This window comes from Tupaia chinensis, unplaced genomic scaffold (genome assembly GCF_000334495.1).
Source record: "Tupaia chinensis unplaced genomic scaffold, TupChi_1.0 Scaffold000355_1, whole genome shotgun sequence".
Classification (NCBI taxonomy): Eukaryota; Metazoa; Chordata; class Mammalia; order Scandentia; family Tupaiidae; genus Tupaia; species Tupaia belangeri.
The window spans coordinates 13,798,363-13,821,233 of record NW_006159850.1 but is presented as its reverse complement, the minus strand read 5'-3'; the positions used below and the strand labels follow the sequence as shown (position 1 = coordinate 13,821,233).

General features: G+C 45.8%; 1 protein-coding gene across 3 annotated transcripts in view; it reads right to left on the bottom strand.

Moving 5' to 3' along the window:
• The window catches only part of DDX19B (DEAD-box helicase 19B), a 36,834-nt gene continuing 13,963 nt past the window's right edge, over positions 1-22,871 (bottom strand). For 2 of the 3 annotated variants that reach the window (XM_006152649.3, XM_006152650.3), the window contains exons 2-12: positions 22,219-22,267; positions 19,972-20,025; positions 18,675-18,810; positions 15,944-16,036; positions 11,932-12,034; positions 10,221-10,335; positions 4,519-4,696; positions 3,975-4,212; positions 3,310-3,472; positions 2,639-2,830; positions 1-2,238 (exon numbers count right to left, since the gene is read on the bottom strand). In XM_006152649.3, the coding sequence (XP_006152711.1) occupies positions 2,177-2,238; positions 2,639-2,830; positions 3,310-3,472; positions 3,975-4,212; positions 4,519-4,696; positions 10,221-10,335; positions 11,932-12,034; positions 15,944-16,036; positions 18,675-18,810; positions 19,972-20,025; positions 22,219-22,267 (1,383 nt within the window). In that variant the 3' untranslated portion in view covers positions 1-2,176. Of the gene's footprint in view, positions 2,239-2,638; positions 2,831-3,309; positions 3,473-3,974; positions 4,213-4,518; positions 4,697-10,220; positions 10,336-11,931; positions 12,035-15,943; positions 16,037-18,674; positions 18,811-19,971; positions 20,120-22,218; positions 22,268-22,871 lie in introns of all 3 variants that reach the window. The other variant, XM_027773509.1, reaches the window with a different exon arrangement.

Genomic DNA, 22,871 nt, shown 5'->3' with positions numbered 1-22,871 from the left:
TAGCATCAAAGAAAAACCAACAAAATCTATTGTTTATGGATGACAAACATCCTGAATTGTCCATTGACCAAGATTTCCATTTGCCAGGTTTCCATGTTTTAGAGTACAGTTTATTATTTCACATAGAGAAACTTACTGAACTCAGTAAAAGAATCCCAGGACTGAAGCCCCCCATTCACCATTATCTTTACATCACTCCTGTCTCTAGGCTGCACAAGGTCACAGAGGCATGTGCACCATCAGGCCCTGAGGGCCAGCCACTGGCAGGAATGGTGTGGACTGTGAAGGCGCACGAACTGCAGTAATACGGGTGGCAACCCAGAAGCACCCACAATAGTAAGCCTACCTTTTTAGAAGACACGCACTCCTTTGCATTTAAACTCAAACTACTGTGTACACTTCATGGATTCTACAAAACCCATCAGGTAGTCTTAGAAATCCAAGAGCCCCGACTACAAACTGTGGATGTGCACATCTACCAGGTCCCCATTTCCTCCTGCTACTGTAAATTCTGCAGCAGCCGCTTCCTGGTGTCCTCCTCACACCCAGCCCTGAACACAGCTATGTGACCTGTGTTACTAGGCGACAGGGCAGTGCAGACAGCCGGCAGCACAGTGAGGAGGCTATACTTTAATCACTGCACTTTTGCAGTCATTTCAGGGTTTTTAGTTTTCTTCTCTTCTAAGACCTGCGAATGGATGAGAATGAACCAAAAAATGACTCTCAGTCTATCAGTCTATGGTGTCAGCTTAAGGAAATCATCGTAGGCTAACAGTGCCCCTTCCCTCCCAGGAGACAGATCTGACCCTAAAACACAGAAATGCCTACAAGGAAGATCTGGGATTAGAATAGTTCTGATCAGATAAATTTCTTCTTCCAGGTCATACATAGTGGCCACCCTTCAAAGGGCCAAGGAGCTGACGAAGACTCCTGGCTGGGGCTCCACGCTGCTCCTGCATCTCCGCTTCCACTCTGCTTTGTCTCTCACGTGGTACAACTATTCTGGCCACACTGAGGATGTGTCCATCACTACTGCTCACTCAGGCTATTCCACACAAGCGCACCCTGGAAGGATGGAGCAGAAGCCTTGGTGACTACTCTTTCCGTGGGCAGATGAGTGGCTCTGGTCCATTTAGTCCCGTGGTGGCATGTTGGATTCCAAACGCGGTGCCCACAGACATTCAGAATCCCTTTATGATCAAAATGCTGAATAGCTGAAATCATTTTCTAGTTGTGAAAAAACTTGCCTTCTGGGATCTGGAGATAAAGCAAAAATTTGAGACTTCTGCTGACCACAGGAAGAGCCACCTTGAGGCTGGCCATGAGACTGAAACCATAATTTGCACTGTGAATCCAAACCTCAGATCACCTTTTATATCCTGGAGCTACTATAGAGTCAAGGCAATATTAGGGAGGTAAAAGAGATGCCACAAGTCCCCATGAGACAAGACGATGTGGCAAGCGAGGGCCACTACCAATTCTGTGCGATGACTCCACCTCAGGATTCGCTCAAGCAAAAGCAAAGAGCTGGCCTATCTCAGATGTGTGCCACATCCAGGCCACACCTGCTGAGAAGAGGCCACATTCCTGTGACAAAACCCGCATACACAGGCCCCAAAGGCTGGCAGGTCCATGTCCACAAAGACCCTCCTGCTGTGGCTTCTAGGTCAGAGAGGGCTGGTGACACTCAGATGAGCTGTCCGACCTCAGGTCCAAAGTAGCAGCCATAGGCCTCCTCTGCTGCCACACTCCAAACTCCATGGCCGGATTCATTCTCGTACCCTTTGGGGGCTACCCTCCTCACTGCTACTCAGTCACTCACACATTGGCCACGCCAAAACAGGCAGGGGCTGCACGGGAGCTCCGAGGCAAACGGTTAGCCAGAGCATCTGGATTAGCATAATCGCGGGGACGCTGGCCAAAACCAGACGGGATTCCCCAAAGTAAATTTCTGTGTATTCACGCCTAATCTTCCAAAGTTGTGTAAACGTTTTCTACCATCCCCCATCATTTGCACGGATTTTTGTGAAGTCCAACGTAATTGAGAATGAGGTAGGTAGCTTCTCTGTCCTCGCCCGCCGTCTCTGGTGACCGTCGAGGCCTGTGCCGGGGTGAGAGCACTTGTCTCCGGGCAAGGGTGGAACTGAGGGCGGGCACCCATGGCTGGCGCAGCTGCTCAGTTGGCTATTTTCTCAATCTCGTCCAAATCATCCGTGTCCAACCTTTCTATCTTCTTATCTGGGGGAAAGACGTGACGAGGATGGACATGGGTTGCCACAGAGACACAGCCAAGTCGCCTAGGGAAGGGACAGCCCAGCAGGGAGGGAGCCCAGCCCCTGGCCCTGCCTAGGAACATGTGTCTCTCTCTGGGCCCCCTGTGACCCTTCTGCTGACCCCAAGGGCTTCCAGGCGCGGGCAGGGGTCCGCAGGGACCCGGTCACAGAAGGCAACAGGGGCAGCCCCGAGCCCTGGAGCCAGGACGTGGGGAGACTGTCACCTCAGTCCCTGAGGCTACCTCTAGTGTGCTCCCTACAGACATCCCCGAGGCAGGGAAGGAGACGGGTGTGCACAGGGACAAAGGCCTCTCCTGGGACCCAGAACGCCCGCCCTCCCTGAGGCTGCACCCTCGGTGACTCACTGAAGTGCTCCTGGATCCTGTGCAGGATGCCCATGCTGTGCTTGCTGTCCACCATGTTGACCGCCAGGCCCCGCTTGCCGAAGCGCCCGGTGCGCCCGATGCGGTGCAGGTAGGTCTCGTTGTCCGGGTTCCCGTCTTTGTCCACGGGAAGGTCGAAGTTGATGACGACAGACACTTGCTCCACATCGATGCCTGGGCGAAGGGGAGTCGAGACAGACGGGGGTGACCGTGGAGGCCGGGCTCACTGACTCCCATCAGGGCTACGGACGCCATCTCGGGGTCAGGAGGAGAGCCTGGAACAGGCCGGCCCTAAGATAGCCAGGCTCCCGAGAGGGCACAGATGGGCCCGCAGCAGAAAGCTGAGGGGGAGCTTTGGCAGGTGCTGACAGAACGACAGACTCGGGCAGAAAGCCCTGTTAGACACGAGGATCTGGAAGGACACTGGTGGGGGCCCGGGAAGAGCAGGCTCTGTCCTCGCTGGCCAGAGGCCTGCACGCTGCCCTTCCCCCACCAGGACTGCCAGGTCTGCAGCAGTGCCCGTCTCCGAGGGAGACCCATGCGGGACTGTCACCAGCAACCCCTCTGACCTCCCCGAGGCCATCTGAGCTTCCCGGTTACACGGATCCTCATGGAGCCTGAGGCTGGCAGACCAGGACACGGTCCCTGCTCACCACGGGCACACACGTTGGTGGTCACCAGAACCTTCTCCTTGCCCTCTCGGAAGCGCTCAATCACCGCAGCCCTCTGCTCCACCATCATCTCGCCACTCAGCAGCGCCACCTGGTGGCCTTCCTTCGACAGCTCTGCTGCCAGCCAACTCGCTGTTTTGCGGGTCTGAAGCAAAAAGAATTGTTTTAAATGAAGAAACCTGTAAAAAAGAAAAAAATGAAGATACCTGCAAAAAAGATCCTTAAAAAAAGGGGGGTTTAGCCATTAAAATACATGCCATGCCATGCTGAGTTCAGTCAATTAGCCTTAAATTTTTCAGAGAATGTTAACCGTATGCTCTGATAAATTACTTCACAGCTCTTAATATTTTATCTAGAAATAGTGCTATGAGTCAAAGACCTTCAGTCCTAAATGGTGCATATTCTTGGTGTTTAGTAATCATTTCACTGGATGTTATTTAGGGTTGTTCTCAAGTAACCTCTACAAAGGGGCTCAAAGAAGGTTCAGTTCTTCACAGAGTCTTCCCCTGCTACCTCATTACAACCTAAGGGTAAGACGCCGGGGCAAGCAGAGGACATAACTCAGGGTTTCCTTTTTCCCACTTCACACGGTGGGACACGGCCCTCCCTGCCCAGCAGGTTGTAGTGCTAGCAGCGGGGCTACTCACGTGGCAGAAGATCATGGCTTGTGCGATGGTGATGGCTCCGTACAGGTTACACAGGGCCTGGAACTTTTCGTCCCGGTTGTTGCACAGGACATAATACTGCTTGATGGTGTCCAGGGTCTCCTCCTCACGCTTCAGTTTGATGACATTGGGGTCTGGGACCACCTTCTGGGCAAACTTCCACACAGAGTCTTCGAAGGTGGCAGAGAACAGCAGCATCTGGCAGTTCCTGGGCAGCATCCTGTCAGGTAAGGCCAGGCATGTGGCGAGATCCCAGGCGTGCACGGGAGGCACCAGCCTCCACCTCCCCAGAGGCTGCAGCGTGGGGAGAAGCAGCAGCGGGCTTGGAGGGCACGAGGCTGGGCAGAGCCCCAGGGCTCCTTTCCACTCAGGCAGGAGTGTGGTCAGGGCTGACGTGGACACGGCCTGCCACGCACATTCTGCTGTGAGTTCTGCAGAACCTGACGGGAGCCTCGGGGGGCCTGGCCGGTCAGGGGAGCAGGTGCTGCAGGCCGGAGGCTGGGAAGCCCCTCCCTGCCCATCCTACCTCTGGATGCGGATGCTCTGGTCTTGGTGGCCCTGAGTAGCTATCATCACGTCAGCCTCGTCCAGGACGAACACCTTGATCTTCTTGGGGTCGATGAACTTGAGCTTGGAGCACCAGTCCAGGACGGTCCCAGGAGTGCCGATGACAATCTGCTCACTGATCTTCTGCCCTCTTTCCACTGTGGACACCCGAGAGTTTTCTATGGCAAAGTCAGCTGTCCTCCCTAATAAGCTCTTTTTATTTATTTTCTTAAAGAATTGTTTTATTTGTATGTATTTATTTATTTACTGTAATTTGACCAGAAGGGGGCAGAGTTAGCAAGAGAGAGGGAAAGTGAGAAAGCAAGCCACCAAGTCTGGGATTTGAACAAGGTCAGTCATGTGGGAAGCCAGTGCCCTCAACCACCACACCACCTGCTGGCCCCATTTTTTTTAATAGCAAAAGGGCATGTGTGCTCTCCAGAGAGATAGTGAGACAGAGGGGAAAGTGAAAGCCCCTCTTCCCTGTAGAATGGTCTGGTCAGGCACAATCTCTTCTCAATTTTGCCATCCTGTTGAGGTTTGGGTACACACACACATACCTGGCATGTTCTCATGCTGCCAGGACTGTGGTTAGCCATGTGGGATTAGGCTTAACCAATAGGCCAGGGGCCTGCTCCTCTCTGAGAAGTGCTAAAGTTACTGGGTCATCAGGACAGTCATAATGCATTTTTGCAGAGAAGAACATAGAAAAGTACATGACCTTCTTCATGACCTAGTAGTTTATGTATTTTAGTGAAAATGTTTTTTCCATTTGCATTAATCTTTTTTTAACTTTATTTATTGTAGCTTGGCTTTTTGCTTTGTTTCTTATATCTATAACTCCTACAATGATTTTTTTTTTGGAGAGGTTTTTGCTATCGGGCGTGTGCACTCACCAGAAAGAGAGAGACAGAAAGTGAGAAATCACCCCCCCAGGGGGGATGGCTATGCTACAATCCCTTTTCTTCCATTCTCCTCTCAGGATCTTGGGCACGCATACACATGCATCAAGCCACCGGGTCCAGGACTACATGGGAGTCCAGTGATATAGCCATTATGCCAACTGTTAGTCCCTGTAGCTTGGCATTTGCATTAATCTTTTAACGAAAGGTTGGCATAACACTATTGTACTTACTGGACACAAAAACAGATAAAAATGCTGAAAAGACACAGTTTATAAACAATAAGATAAAAACCTTTTAGTAACATGTTTTTCTTTGTCTATAATCACCAAATCTCTTTCAAGAACCTGATACTTTCAGTTCGTTCTCTATCAACATTGGCCCCCTGGGACTACATTTTAGACATTTTCTTTTTTTTTAATTAATTTTATTTATCATCATCATTATTATTATTTTCAATTTAAGCAGAGAGAGAGAGAAAGGCTAAGTGAGAAAACAAGCTGCCAGGTCCAGAACTTGAACCATGGTCAGCCATGTGGGAGCCCAGTGCCTAAACCACCATACCACCTACTGGACTCCCTCCCCTTTTTAAAAATCATTTATTCATTTATTTGACCAGGGGAAGACAGAGAGAGAAAAAGGCTAAGTGAGAAAGCAAGGGGCCAGGTCCAGGACTTGAACTGTGGTCAGTCACAGACATTTCAATGTAGTTTCTTTCCAATGAACTCTGCCCCCTTAGCTTCCCTGGCATCTACTTCACATATGGTCATGGCCTTTAAGTCCTCCACCTAAGTCAATAGATGGCATTTAGGGAACCAGCAGTTAGCGTAATGGCTATGTCGCTGGACTCCCACGTAGTTGACCACGGTTCGAGTCCCGGACCCGGTGGCTTAAAACTCACGCCAGGCGCGTGTGCGTGCGTGCCCAAGATCCCGAGAGGAGAATGGAGGAGAAGGGATTGCGGCATGACCATCCCCCCGGGGGGTGACTTCTCGCTTTCTGTCTCTATGTCTCTCTCTGTCTGTCTGGTGAGCGCACGTACCCTATAGCGAAAACCTCTCCAAAAAAAAAAAAAAAAAGGAAAAACAAAGATGGCATTTATAATGAAAAGCTTAATCTCCTGAAAACAGAAACTGCCTCAGAAAACGTGCTTCCCCACTGGACCTAGAGGACTCATACCTCCTCAGTTCTGTGCAGTCCAAAACTGACAAGAATTTCGCTTTTTTTGGTCTGTTTATTAGAGAGACTTTTGCTATTGAGAGTATGCACTCCTCGAGAGAGACAGAAGTGAGAAATCGCCCCCCAGGGTGAACGGCCACCCTGCAATCCCTTCTCTTCCACTCTCTTCCTGGGATCTTGGGCATGCATGTACACACACCTGGTGTGTTATTTATTTATTTTTAAAGATATATTTAATTTTATTAATTTTTAAAAAATTAACCAACACACACACACACACACACACACACAGAGAATAAGCTGCCAAGTTTGGGACTCAAACTATGGTTGGCCATGTGGGAATCCAGTGCCTTAACTACCATGCTACCTGCTGCCTCTCCTTCCCACATGAGTTTTACGCCTCCGAGGAACCAGCAGATGGTGTCATGGTTGCACTGTTGATTCTCATGTAGTTGACAGTGCTTCGAGTCCGAGACCCAGGGGCTTGGAACTCACAGCCAGGCACATGAGCGTGTATGCCCAAGATCCCAAGGAGAGAATGGAGGAGGGGGAATTGTGGTATGGCCATCCTCCCTGGGAGGAGATTTTTCACTCTGTGTCACTTTGTGTCTCTCTGTCTTTCCAATGAGTGCATGTGTCTTATAGCAAAAATCTCTCTTAACAAAAAAGGAAAAGTTTGTGTGGGAAAGAATAGTTTGTGTGGGGTCCAGAAGATGGCGTAGCAGTTACAGTGCTGGACTCCCACATGGTTCACTGTGGTCTGAGTCCCAGACCCGGTGGCTTGATACTCATGCTGGTGCATGTGCGTACATACAAAGAATCCTGGGAGGAAAATGGAGAAGGGACTGTGGAGTAGCCATCCCCACCAGAGGGTGATTTCACACTTCCCTTCTCACTGTCTCTGTGTTTTTTTCTGGTGAGCACATGCACCATAAGGCAAAAAACTCTAAAAGAAAAAAAAGGTTGTGTGTATAGAAAAAAGTTTATGTGTATATTTGATTTCCAAGAGCCATAGTCATGTTTGTTTTAAAGATCTATAATATTTAACCAAATTTTATTTTTTAAATTTATTTATTTTATTATTATTATTAAACTTGATGTAGTCATCAGAGAGATAGGGATTGGCGAGGGATTGTAAGAAAGCATACCACCAGGTCCAGGATTCAAACCACAGTCGGCCATATGGGAACCCAGGGACTTAACTATCATGCCACCTCCCAGCCCCACCAAATTTCCTCTTGAAAGTTTATTTTAACTCAAGATAGCACTGGTGCAAGGCAGAGAGAGAGAAGCACACTTAAGAGGGTTTGGGCACAAAGCAATCACGTTCCTCAGCCCTCCAGATTGTCAGGATTGTGGACATGCACCCAACCTGTTTTCAGGATGACTTGGGATTGAGATCTGTGGCCAGCCACATGGCTTCCCACACAGTTTCTACCACTGCGGTCGGTATGCTAATGGCTGCCCTACTGACAGAGCCTGGAACTACTTGACCAAACTTCTTAGTTTATTTTTTATTTATTTATTGCACGAGAGAGGTAGAGAGCAAACCAGCAGTCATTATAGGGACCCGCCACCATGATTTACCCCAGTCAGCCACACCAGATCATGGGCACACACACGTGTGCCCAGGGATCTCAGAGTAGTCTCAGATATGAATGGCACCCTGCCCAAGTGGGTCTGCCTCATAGAGTGCTTTACTGGGTCTGGTCTCATAGCAGACTTCTACAACCACTTTTTAAGTTACTTACAAATCATTAGTTGTAAAACGCACTAAGGTAGGGCCACCTCCATTGTGCAGTAGTTCAGCACCATGCACTGGGAGCTATATCCCACACAGCTGACCATGTCTGAATCCTCAGTTAGGCAGCTTGAAAAACATGCTGGGTATGTGTGCTTGTATGCTCAAAATCCTGATGTGAAGGAGAAATGGAGGAAAAAGGATTGCATTATGACCGTGCCTCACTGGGGAGTGTTTTTCCTTTCTCCCCAGCAAACACACATCCCCTCTGTCAATTAAAAAACAAAAACAAAAATCTAGGGGGCCAGCAGGTGGTGTGGTGGTTAAAGTGCTGGAGTCTCGCATGAATAACCACAGTTTGAGTCCCAGACCTGGCAGTTTGCTTTCTCCCTCTCCCTCTCCCGGTCTGTCTCTGATGAAATTAAAGAAGAAGAAGAAATAAAATTTAATGTGTGTGTGTGTGTATATATATATATATATATAAAACAACTCCTAAAGTAGGACCAGTAGATGGTGCAGTAGTTGCATCACTGGACTCCTACATGGCGAACCATGGTTCGAGGCCCAGACCCAGTGGTTTCAAACTCATGCCAAGCATGTATGTGTGCATGTACTCAAGATCCCAAGAAGAGAATGGGAAGAAAAGGGATTGCAGTACAGCCATACTGCCTTGGGGTGACTTCTCATTTTCTCTCTCACTGTCTTTCTGTTTCTCCGGAGAGCACAAATGCCCTAAGGCAAAAACCTCTTTAAAAAAATCCCAAAAACTAAAGAACAAAAGATGAAGAGAGAAAAATAGGGTCAGCATCATAGCCTACAGGTTAAGGGAACAGGAGCCCACATGGCTGACTGTGCAGCTGAGTCCTCAACTACCAACACTGGGCACATATATGTACATGCCCAAAATCCCTAAAGGAGGGAGAATTGTAGAAGGGGTTGAGTGTGACCATTCTCCATGGGGGGTGCTCTGGCTGGCCTCTGAATTTAAAAAAAAAAAAAAAAAGAGGAAAAAAACTGGTGGGAGAAGGGAGGGACAATTTTAGACTATGTAACAATTAAATATAACACATAAACACAGATTCAATCTGTTCAAAAACAGAAGAGCCACAAGGACACTTTTGGGACAACTGGAGAGGAACAAAAATGGACTAGACATTATTCTAGGGACTCTGTTAACTTTCTTGGTTGCAATAAGGGGGTCATGAAAATGCCAAAGAACACTTTTATGAGATGCAGGCTAAACCTGAAAGCATCCCTAAGGGAGCCTGATCATGTTGCAAACATTTTCCCTCCAACTCTCCATCTGATCAGGACGCTGGGCACTGCTAAACTATTTTTAAATAGTTACAATGTCGGGCAGCAAGTGGCCTGGTGGTTAAGGCACTGGACCCCCACATGGCCAACTGCAGTTCAAATCCCAGACCTGATGGCTTGCTTTCTCATACCCCCCCTCCAAACACACACACCACTCTGTCAATTAAAAAATAATAATAGGGGCCAGCAGGTGGCATGGTAGTTGGGGCACTGGACTCTCACATGGATGACTGGTTCGAGTCATGGACCTGGTGGCTTGCTTTCTCACTCTCTCTCTGGTGTGCACATTAAAATAACAAAGAAAATTAAATAATTATTTTTAAAAACTATTTCAAAAATAGTTACAATGTCTGCAATTGCTTTCAAATGGTTCAACAGAAACACATATACACATAGAGTTAAAGCAAAGAAGGCAAAATGTTAGATTTTTTAAATGTAGGTAGAGAGCATAGATATGTTCATTATATTATTTCCAAATTATTTTGAAAGATTTCAGAATAAAAAAAGTAATTGGCTAGTGTTTCAGGATAATGTACTTATACTCACATTTATTGCCTCGAACAGCATAAGCTAGCTTCAGCTCAGGGTAAAATTTGCCCATTTGTTCAATCACTTTTCCCGTTTGGAGGGCGAGCTCGTATGTTGGGGAGAGGCACAGACACTGGGGGAGAGTATATAGAGAATGAGAATTCTGGGCAAGCCAGAGGGGCAGTCGCAAAGGTGGTTAGATCCTACAGGGCCAACTGCACAATCCGAGTCTCAGACCCTGCAGTCTGAAAGACACCCTGAGCACGTATGTGTGCATGCCCAAAATCCTGAGAGGAGAAGGGACTGTGGTGTCGCCTCCCCCTTTGGTAGTGCTTTCTCACTTTCCCTTGTCTTTCTTTCTCTGGTGAGTGTGTCTGCCCTATAGCACAATTAAAAAAAGAATTCCACAATAGGTTTTGCTGCAAAGGGGAATTACTATCAGACTTGGGCATTGCTCCAGCTAAGGCTGAAGGAATATATAAATTAAAGTATATCATTTGATTCTTTAGGCTGTAGAGTCATCAACTAGAATTCTTAGGGGTCAGACTCTGGCTACTCTGATTCTGAATACAGCTACTGACCACTGCAGTACAAAAACTCATTCTTAGGGACCAGCCCCACAACACAGTGGGTTAAGGGAGCTAGATCCTACATGGCCGACTGTGGTTTGAATTCTGGTCCTGATGGCTTGAAAAGCATACCAGGCTTTGTGCATGCCCCGAATTCCACCAGGATAAAGAAATGGAGGGGAAGGTATTGCAACATAACCATGCCCCATTGGTAGATGGTTTCTTCCTCCCTCTCTTTCTCTGTCTCTCACTGGTGAGGAAACATGACCTCAGACAATGAAGAAAAAAGTGAAGAGCTGGTTGGGACCAGCAGTTGGCATAATGGCTATGTCACTGGATTCCCATGTAGTTGACCGTGGTTCGAGTCATGAACTCGGTTGCTTAAACTCATGCTGGGTGTGTGTGCGTGCGTGCCCAAGATCCCGAGAGGAGAATGGAGGAGAAGGGATTGTGGCATGGCCATCCCCCCTGCGGGGTGATTTCTCACTGTCTATCTCTCTGTCTTTTTTTGTCTTTCTGGTGAGCGCACGCACCCTGCAGCAAAAACCTCTCCAAAAAAAAAAAAAAAAAAAAAAACCAGTAAAGAGCTGAAATTCCCATTGGACATTAACTTTCTTTTCACTTAGAAAGTTCTAAGAAATTTCCATTGGGTAACACTTATAAATGAAGTACGGTTTTTTTTGTTTGTTTGTTTTTTTACCTTCATTTTAAGAAAATGTTGCCAGAAGGTATATGTGCTTGCAGGAAAGAGAGAGAAGGAGAAAGCACCCACTCATGCAGCATGACCATGCTGCATCCTTTCTCCTCCACTTCTCCTTTCGGGATTTTGGGCATGCATGCACATGTGCCTAGAGTATCCTTTAAGCTGCTGGGTCCAGAACCGAATTGCATGGTCCGCCCTATGGGATTCAGCCACCTCAACTACCACACCACTGGATGGCCCCAAAGGAGTTTTTAAGTAAAGGAGCCAAGTGGTAACCCAAAACTGGCAGAAAGGAGCAAGATTTATGCTACCACCAGAAGATCAGCATATATTACTTGTGCTAGAATTAAAGAGTTCTCATTTGTGCAAAAAGTATTACACAGCTTTTTGATCTATCAAATAGAATTCCCTTTTTAGCTGAGCATTAGTAGAAAGCCTGAGCTCACCAAGTCCTTACCTGGGGGTATCTGTTCACAGGCTCCACGTGACTGAGCATGGCCAACACAAACGCAGCTGTCTTCCCAGTACCAGACTGCGACTGGGCGATTAAGTTCTGTGGGCTGCACGAGGACATGAATGTTTAGGAGCTGAATCTCAGGCAACCATTCAGTTAGTAAAGATGCACACTAAAGCTAAACATTAGTGGGAACCAGCAGTTAGCGTAATGGCTATGTCGCTGGACTCCCACATAGTCGACTGTGGTTCGCATCCCGGACCCAGTGGCTTAAAACTCACGCCGGGTGCGTGTGCGTGCGTGCCCAAGATCCCAAGAGGAGAATGGAGGAGAAGGGATTGCGGCGTGACCATCCCCCCTGGGGGGTGATTTCTCGCTTTCTGTCTCTATGTCTCTCTCTGTCTGTCTGGCGAGCGCATGCGCCCTATAGTGAAAAACCTCTCCAAAAAAAAAAAGAAAGCTAAACATTAGTACTCAATGTTATTTACAGAAGCAGACCTTGGATTCTATAGTAGAGTTGTGTATGCTACCCTCATAGGTGCAGAGAATCACACAGATTTTATGGTGGGATTCGAAGTATTCCGTATCTTTTATCTATTTTCTACATAGCAGCCAGTGATTCTTTTATAACATGAATCAGTTCATGTCTTCTCTGCTCAAAAAAAAAAAAACCTCCTAATCATTCTTCATTTCATTCAGCCTAGGAGCTAAAATCAGAGCACTGAACTGCAGTGCCGGCAGCCCTATGGTCGATCGTGGGTTCAGATCCCTGCCTGGCTGACTTGAAACACACCAGTCAGTGCACACATACCCCAAATTCTGACAAGCTGGAGGGCTAGGGGAAGGGGACCAGGGCATGATGAGACCCTGTCGAGGGTGCTTCTCTCTCTCTCTCATATGCGTATGCTCTCTATCACTATTAAAATAAACCTCCACAATTCCTTGGGACCAGTCAGGAGCACAGTGGCTTAAGACAGCTGGACCCCACACGGGCAACTGTGGGTTCAAGTCGTGGACCCAGCGGCTTGAAAAACACAACAGGTGCGTTTACATGCATGCCCAAAATTCCCCAGAGAATGAAGAAGGGACTGCAGCATGGCTATCCCTGCTGGGGGGATGCTTTCTCACTTTCTCTCTTTCTCTCTGGTTCTCTCTTCAGTGAGCACATGTGCCCTATAGCAAATTAAAAAACAAAAAACAAAAAACAAAACACACACACACAACTTTCTACGAGGCTCTATGAGGGGTATGTGGCTCCTCATCATACTCCTTAGCTTCTACCTCCATCTCCTGTCCTCTTACTCCACCACCAGGATGGCCCCAGTGCTGCTTGGAGATCGTGCCAGCTGTGGTCCCATCTGAAGACTTCTGCCCTGGCTGTGCCCTACCTGGGACAACTGCCCTGATAAATACATGCTAACTCTCTCCTCTCCTTAAGCCTTTGCTGGGTATCACCACTTAACGAGATCCTGCCCTTCCACCTACTGTTAAAAGTATAATCTACTTAGAAATGCTTAATAAACAAGAGAGGCTTCTGGTGGCAGAGTCTGGAGAAGAGGTGGCAGGAGCTAGGTCCATCTTTGAAGGTGGCAAGAAGATGCCCCTAAAGCAGTCTAAGAAGCAGACCAAAGCAATGAATGAGTAATATAAGGCTTTCAAGTAGTCAGCCATGTGTGTTCCAGCCCCCTTAACCGCCATGACACTTGGCTGGCCCCTCAGTTTTTTTACAGAAGTTCCTTATGCACAAGAACCTGTTCACAAAAATGTGATCTGAGGGATCAGCAGGTGACATACTGATTAAGGTGCTGGACACTCCCACATGGCAGACCATGGTTCGAGTCCTGGACCAGGTGGCTTGCTTTCTCACTTTTTCACTCTCTCTGGGTCTCTGTCTGGTCATATTAAAAATAAAATAAATTAATTAATTAAATAAAATAAGTTTTTTTTTTTTTTTTTGGAGAGGTTTTTGCTATAGTTTGCTATAGGGCGCATGTGCTCACCAGACAGACAGAGACAGAGACAGAAAGCGAGAAATCACCCCCCAGGGGGATGGTCACACTGCAATCCCTTCTCCTCCATTCTCCTCTCTGGATCTTGGGCATGCGTGCACACGTGCCCACCGTGAGTTTAAGCCACCAGGTCTGTGACTTGAACTGTGGTCGGCTACATGGGAGTCCTGCGACATAGCCATTACGCTAACAGCTGGTCCCAAATAAGTAATTATCTTTTTTTTAAAAATATAACCTCAAACCAGAAGCATCAGCATCATCTGAAAACTTATTAGAAACGTTGGGACCAGCAGTTAGCGTAATGGCTATGTCACTGGACTCCCACGTAGTTGACCGTGGTTCGTGTCCCGGACCCGGTGGCTTAAGACTCACGCCGGGCACATGTGCGTGTGTGCCCAGGATCCCGAGAGGAGAATGGAGGAGAAGAGACTGCGGTGTGGCCATCCCCCCTGGGGGGTGATTTCTCGCTTTCTGTCTGTCTCTCTGTCTGTCTGGCGAGCGCACATGCCCTATAGCAAAAACCTCTCCAAAAAAAAAAAACTTATTAGAAACGTTGAACCTTGGGCCACCAGGTGGCGTGGTAGTTAAGGGCGCTGGACTCCCACATGGCTGACTGTGGTTCAAGTCCCAGACATGACAGCTTGTTTTCTCACTTTCTCTTTGTCTCTCTCTCATTCTGTCCCTCTCTGGTCAAACTAAAATACATAAATAAAGTTAAATAAAATAAATCTTAAAAAAAAAAGGAAGAAATGTTGAACCTCAGTCCTACCTCAAACCTACTGAAATTAGTATCTGCATTTTAATAAACTCCTATGTGGTTTCATGTGCCTATTAAAGTGGGAGAAGCACTGCACCAGAAAATCACCTTAGTAATCATACCACTCGGGTCTTCCAGGATCCTGACTGGTTTATGTCTACTACATTTGACACTAGCTGTATATATAGATAGACACACACACACACACACACACACACACACACGTATTGCTTTTAGGTTTTTGCCACAAGGTACACGCAATGCACTCACTGGAGAGAGACAGAGAAAGGGAAAGAGAGAAATCGAAGGCTACGCTGTAGTCCTTTCTCCTCTATTCTCTTCTCAGGAGCTGGGGCACACATGCACAAGCGCCTGGCGTGATTTTCAAGCCATCAGGTCTGAGACTCAAACTGTGGTTGGCCATGTGGAAATCCAGCACCTTAACCACAACGCCACCCTATACATTTTATACACATAATAAAATCATGTGAATGATACGTATATTCATCATCACAAAAAGATGATCACATAACTAAGTTAAATAATACAGCATACAGGATGTTACATATAGTTCCATTTCTTAAAAAAGTATACATGTTCACATGGAAAAGTCTACAAGTTTGTACTCCAAATGTGAATGGTGTTAGGGAGGAAATGAGAGATCATTTTTTTTTCTTATTTCACATTGTTTTCTGCTCTATAAAGAGCAGATATTAATAGTACAATTTTCCAAAATACTGGGATCAGCAGTTAGTGTAATGGCTATGTCACTGGATTCCCATGTAGTCGACCGCGGTTCGCATCCCGGACCTGGTGGCTTAAACATACGCCGGGTGCGTGTGTGTGTGCCCAAAATCCTGAGAGGAGAACGGAGGAGAAGGGATTGCGGCATGGCCATCCCCACTGGGGGGTGATTTCTCACTTTCTGCCTCTCTGTCTCTCTCTGTCTGGCAAGCGCACGCACCCTTTATTAAAAACCTCTTCAAAAAAAAACCCAAAAAAACAACTTTCCAAAATACTAGAAGTTTTTAAAAACAAAGATAAAAAATGGAATAGAGGGCCAGCAGGTGGCATAGTGGTTAAGGCGCTGGACTCTCACATGGTCAACCATGGTTCAAGTCTGGTTCAACCTGGAAGCTTTGTTTTTCTCTGTCTCTTGTCTCTCCCTGGTGAGCACATGTACCCTATAGTAAACTAATAATGATAGCAAATAAAACTAAACTTAAAAATGAAACAGGTATATTAGACTGGTTCAGCAAGCATCAGTGGCAATGCATTCTCTTGTATCTTGGATGGACGATTGAAACCCATGGCATAGACTCCCTGGAGAAGTTGCGGTTTCCTAGAAAAACAGAGATGAAAGTGACAGTCTTTTGGGTTGAGGAAACAGCAAAATACCTGGGGAATTTTTTCTCTCTTTTTTACTGCAGTAATATAACTACTTTAGGCTACTAAGAGAAATTTCCAGGTAACTTATAAAAACTCTAACTATGTTCATACACTGTATTCAGATTAGCACAACTCAATTATTGTTATAAGCTATTTTTAAAATTATTTTATTTATTTATTTATTTATTTATTTGTGGAGAGGTTTTTGCTATAGGGCGCGTGCGCTCACCAGAAAGACAGATAGAGAGACAGAAAGCGAGAAATCACCCCCCAGGGGGGATGGCCATGCCACAATCCCTTCTCCTCCATTCTCCTCTCAGGATCTTGGGCATGCATGCACACGCTCATGGCGTGAGTTTAAGCCACCGCGTCCAGGACTCGAACTGTAGTCAACTACATGGGAGTTCAGCGACATAGCCATTACGCTAACTGCTGGTCCCTTCATTTATTTATTTTAATTTGACCAGAGAGAGACACACATAGAGAGGGAAAGTGAGAAAGCAAGCCACGAGGTCCGAGATTCAAACCATGGTTGGCCATGTGGGAGCATCCAGTGTCCTAACTCCACACCACCTACTGGTCCCTAAACTATTTTTTTAAAGAGAGATTTTTGCTATAGGGTGCGTGTGTTCACCAGAAAGACAGATAGAAAGTGAGAAGTCACCTTTCAGGAGGTATGGCCATGCCAAATCCATTCTCCTCCAGTCTCCTCTTGGGTTTCAGGCATGCAAGCACAAGCACCCAATGTGAGGTTTAAGCCGCCAGGTCTGGGACTCAAACTGTGGTTGACTGTGTGGGAGTGTAGAGACAGCCATTATGCCATCTGTTGGTTCCTACTTTTTTTTTTTAGAGAGAGTTTTGCTATAGGGCACGTGCGCTCACCAGTAAGCAAGAAACTATATCCCCCAGAAGGGATGTTCACACCAAAATCCTTTTTCCTCCATTTTTCCTCTTGGTATTTTGGGCATGCACACACACGTGCCCAGCATGAGTTTTAGACGATCAGGTCTGGGAATCAGATGTTGGTGGACTACATGGGAGTCCAGCAATGTAATCATTACACCATCTGCTGGTACTCCTTATAGCTATTTTTTTTTTTAATTTGCTATAGGGTACATGTACTTACCAGAGACAGAGAGAAAGTGGGAAAGTGAAAAAGAAGCCAGGTCCAAGACTTGAACCACGGTCAGCCATGTGGGAGTCCAGCCCATCAACCACCACACCTGCTGGCCTAATTATTGAATTTTTTAAGACTTGTGTTAGCTGGGGCCAGCAGGTGGCATGGTAGTTAAGGCACTAGACTCCTACATGGCCAACCACAGTCTGAGTCACAGACCTGGTAGCTTGTTTTCTCACATTCCCTGTCTTTCTGTCTCTCTCTGTTGAGTGCACATGCCCTGCAGCAATATTAAAAATGATAATAATGATAAATAAAATTAAATAATTTTTTAAAAAGTTCATGGAGGGCCAGCTCCATCACACAGTGGTTAAGAGAGACAGACCCCAGGACCAGCAGGTGGCATAATGGACTCCTACATTGTCGACCGCAGTTCGAGTCCTAGAGTCAGCAGCTTAAAACTCACGCCAGGGGACCAGCAGTTAGCGTAATGGTCACTGGACTCCCATGTAGTCAACCGTGGTTCGAGTCCTGGAACAGGTGGCTTTAACTCACGCCGGGCGCGTGTGCATGCGTGCCCAACATCCCGAGAGGAGAATGAAGGAGAAGGGATTGCGGCATGGCCATCACCCCGGGGGGTGATTTCTCGCTTTCTGTCTCTCTGTCTCTCTCGCGAGCGCATGAGCCCTATAGCAAAAACCTCTCAAAAAAAAAAAAAAAAAAAAAAAAAAACCTCACACCAGGTGCATGTATGTACATACCCAAAATCCCCAAAAGAGAATGGAAGAGAAAGGACTGTGGTGTGGCTATTCTCCCCAGGGGTGATTTCTTGGTTTCTGTCTCTCTATCTCTCTCTCTCTCTGGTAAGTGCCCTATGGAAAAAATCTCTCTCTAAAGAAAATAAAAATAAAAGTCCCACATAGCCAACTATAGTTTGAATCCCACCCCACCATGTGAAAAATACACCAGGCATGTACATGCAAGTGTGCCCAAAATCCTGACAGGAAAGGGAATGGTAAAAAAGGATTCCAACATGACCATAATCCCATTGAGGGGTACTTCGTCCATGTTTTGGTAAGTGTTTATGTCCTCTGACTGGGGGGGAAAAAAAGCTTATGAAAAATATGTATTATTAAAAAAAAAAAGCATACATGGGTTTTGAAATTTTTCTGCACCAGGACCGGCAGGGGCATGGTGCTTAAGGGAGCTGTACTTCCACGTGGCTGACCATAGTTCAAGTCCAGACCTGGCGGCTTGCTTTCTCATTTCTTCTCCCCCCACCCCTCGCCCTAGTCAAACTAAAAATAAATAAATAATTAAATTAAATAAAAATAATTATTAAAAAAAGAAGAAATTTTCTACACCAAAATAAACTTATTATGATTCATTTTTCCATGAATGTTTTGAAGTCACTATAACAAGCCTAGGATTTCTATCTAAACACAAGGGGAAGAATCAGAAAATAAACACTCACAGCCGAAGCTCTTCAAAAGACTTCACCGAGTAGAGGGGGGAGTTTGGGTCTCGCTGCAGGACCTCCACCTGATTCGTGTTATCCACAAGATTGCTTCTGATCAGCTTGTTAAGTAAGGACTGGGCAGCTCTGTCCTCTGTCAGAAAGAAAACAAACAGGGGACCAGCAGTTAGCGTAATGGCTATGTCACTGGACTCTCATGTAGTCAACCACGGTTCGAGTCCCAGACCCAGTGGCTTAAATTCACGCTGGGCGTGTGTGCGTGCGTGCCCAATATTCTGAGAGGAGAATGGAGGAGAACGGATTACAGCATGGCCATCCCCCCTGGGGGGTGATTTCTGCTTTCTGTCTCTATCTTTCTGGCGAGCGCACACGCCCTATAACAAAAACCTCTACCAAAAAAAAAAAAAAAAAAAGGAACAGAAGAGTTTTGTTTTTTTTTTTAAAGTCTATATAATCAACCATGAATTCATCTGAATTGAAATGTCACTGATAGTTCAACTACTAACAAGCATTTGTACTGGGCCTTCTAAGCTAAGGTTCATTCATAGTTTTCATTTATAAATATGATAAAAATTGTGTTTTACTAGAGAAAGGCTATGAAACGGATGTCACCCACTCTTCTCCAGAACTCCACTCTCACGGCGCTCCTCTGCAGAGGTTATCTATTCCTCCCATCAATTTGCACTCAACATAAACGTAAATTTATTAGCTTAGTAAATGCAACACGATTAAAACAAAACAAATGAATTAACAAAGTCTGTGTCTCGATACTGTATAAGCTGTTTCACATTTTGTCATCCACATTAAATGTGTCAAAAATTCAAGTTTATAGGGGTCGGCAGATGCTGTGGTGGTTAAGGGCACCAGACTCCCACATGGCCAACTGTGGTTCAAGACCTAGATCTGGGAACCAGCAGTTAGCGTAATGGCTATGTCGCTGGACTCCCACATAGTTGACCGTGGTTCGCGTCCCGGACCCGGTGGCTTAAAACTCACGCCGGGCGCGTATGCGTGCGTGCCCAATGATCCCGAGAGGAGAATGGAGGAGAAGGGATTGCAGAGTGACCATCCCCTCTAGGGGGTGATTTCTCGCTTTCTGTCCATGTCTCTGTATGTCTGGCGAGCGCACGTGCCCTATAGCAAAAAAATAATTCTTTTACCTAATAGGGAATTTATGTTGAACTTTTATACAAGCACTATTTCTATTAAAATCAAGCCAAGTTGGGTATAAAACCCTTGTCAACCCATTTCTCAGAAGGCAGAGGCTCATCTGCATATCTCGAGCCTGTGTTACCTTTCTCGTCGTCGTCCGTCTTCTCTGCATTAGCACTGGTCTTGACAGCAGCACCTTTATCAGACACAAAGTGGCCGTCATTCCACATCACATCCCATACCCAACAGCTGAGATCATTCAAATTCTATGACACTAGAAATTTAAAGGCCTAGGGGACAAAAAATAAATGAGGAAACAAAGCCATTGATAAAAAGCATTTCCTTCTTTCTATTTAACCAAGGTTATGAACTGTTATTTATTATTTTAAGTCTTTCCTGGTCCAGATCCCTTTGCCCTACCTCAAAAGTAATGTTTATTTTCTTCATAGTATCAATATTTCTGATCTATAACAGAAAAATTATTCCAGCAGTCAGTGATCAGAAACCACCTGATGATGGGCCAGCAGTGGTAGTTACGGCTGCTGGTTTTACATGATAATTGTGTGATCTGAGTCTTGGACCCAGTGGCTTGAAAAACACACCAGGCATGTGTGCATGCCCCAGATCCTCAGAAGACAATGGAGGAGAATTAAATGTGGTGTGGCCATCCCCCATGGTGGGTGATTTCTCACTTTCCCTCTCTTTCTGTTTCTCTGACACACACACACATAAAACCTTTAGCAAAATTTAAAACCAACAACAAAAGGGGCCAGCAGGTGGCGTGGCAGCTAAGGGCACTGGACTCCTACATGGCTGATCAAGGTTTGAGTCCCGGATCTGGTGGCTTGCTTTCTCGCTTTCCTTCCCCCCATCCTCCCCCCCATTCTGTCCCTCTCTGGTCAAATAAAAATAAATAAGTAATAAATGAAAGTTAAAAAATAATTTTAAAAAATTATTAAAAAAACCCACAAAGACTATCTTGATGCTTGACAGAAGAATATCTGTGTAAATCATATTTTGTCACTGTATGAACACAATATTGCCATTAAAATTCTATGTATATGTTGTTGATTTAACAGAACTTAATAATCAAGTAATATGGTAACTATGTTAAAATATACAGAAAAGTGACCAGCAGTTGGCGTAATGACTATGTCACCTGACTCCCATGTAATCAACCGTGGTTCGAGTCCCAGACCCGGTGACTTAAACTCATGCTGGGCACGTGTGCGTGCGTGCCAAAGATACCAAGAGAATAGAGAAGGGATTGCGGCATGGTCATCCCTCCTTGGGGATGATTTCTCACTTTCTGTCTCTCTGTCTCTCTGATGAGCACAAACACCCTACAGCAAAAACTCCCCCCCACCCAAAAAAAAGCACACACACACACACACACACACACACACAAAAAAAATTACCAAGTAATTTCAGAGTCAGGTAAATGTTACATTGTTGCATTTCTCCCTTATAATATTAAGTACATCAACAAAAACTGAATGTAAATCTTTCATTTGGGAGACTGGAGCGGCATAGCACAGCAGTTAAGCACTGGGCAGAGGGAGCTATTTCCCACATGGCCAACTGTGGGTTGAGTCCTAGCCCCTGGCAGCTTGAAAAACGTCAGACGTATGTGTACACACGTCCAGGATCCTAGTGATGGAGAAGTAGAGGTAAAAAAGGATTGTGGCAAGACCAGGCCACCATGTGGGGTACTCTCCTTCTCTCTGACTTGTTTATATGACCTCTGGCATAACATAAAAACAAAGAAGTCTTAGATTTTTGATAGCTATGATTTCAGAATCATTAGAATAGGTAAATTCTCAGGATTACTCCTATTTTGTCTATCTCATTTCAAATTGAGTAACACATAAATAAACAACAGGGACCAGCAGATGGCGTAGTAGTTATGTCACTGGATGCCCACATGGCCAATCAAGATTCGAGTCCTGGACCCAGTGACTTGAAACTCACTCAGGCCAGGCATGTGTGCGTGTAGGTCCAAAATTCCAAGGAGAATGGAAGAGAAGGGATTGCAGTGTGGCCATGCCCCCTGGGGGGGGTGATATCTTGATTTCTGTTTCTTTCTCTCTGTCTCTCTGGAGAGTACACGAGCCCTATAGCAAAACATCTCAAAAATAAACAAACAAATAATCTTTGGCAGTGATACATTTAACAATGTATAAGTCAATTAGACATATTCATTTTTACATTAAACACACTTTGGTTATATAATCCAGTTCGCTTATTCCCAAATCAAATGATTGCTGGTATCTTCCAGCCATCTTCCCTGTCTGGAACAAATACAATTTTCCCCCAGACAGTCATCACACCAAAACAGAAATACTAAAGGAAATCACATTTGTTTTCAAACTAGCTTTTCATTACTCACCATTGGCATCAGGTTTAATTTTCTCTTCCTTGAGATGCAAGTTGCTCAACTAAATGAAGAAAACAGAGGGGGAAAGGGTCAGGAAAATCACTTACAAGATTCTGAGCGAGCAGAGCCTTGCTAATGAAGCTGGGGAGGCAAGAGCCATTCTCAAGACCAATTAATTAGGTATAATCATTAGGGTCAAGTCATTAGGATGTTTTGCTAAGCCCCTTTGATTTGTTAAATATTTAAGAATAAACAAAATTTCCCTTAAATATAACAGTAGAGAAAGATGATTACACAACAGCTCATAGCACTCACTTCTTAATTACAATCCCTAGAGAGAATACTAATGGTGTTTGCTTAATGCCCTGATTACAAAGACTTTCTCACTGGATTATCATTAGAGTTGTCACTCTCTCACATTCCAAATAAGATGCCATTTACAGAGGCGCTGGAAACTGCAGGAACGCTCCAGAAAACCAGGAGCAGGGAGCACTGCAATGATGTGTCTGGAGGTCAGAGTCATTATGTGGCAGGGTATGTTCGAGCCACAGGGACCACTGCACACCCACAGCCTCTCACTCAGGCTGCCTGGTGTGAGTCTCTGGTATTTCAACTGGGAACAAGCCTGGGCATGGTGGCACCCTAGGTAGTCAAAACAACCACCA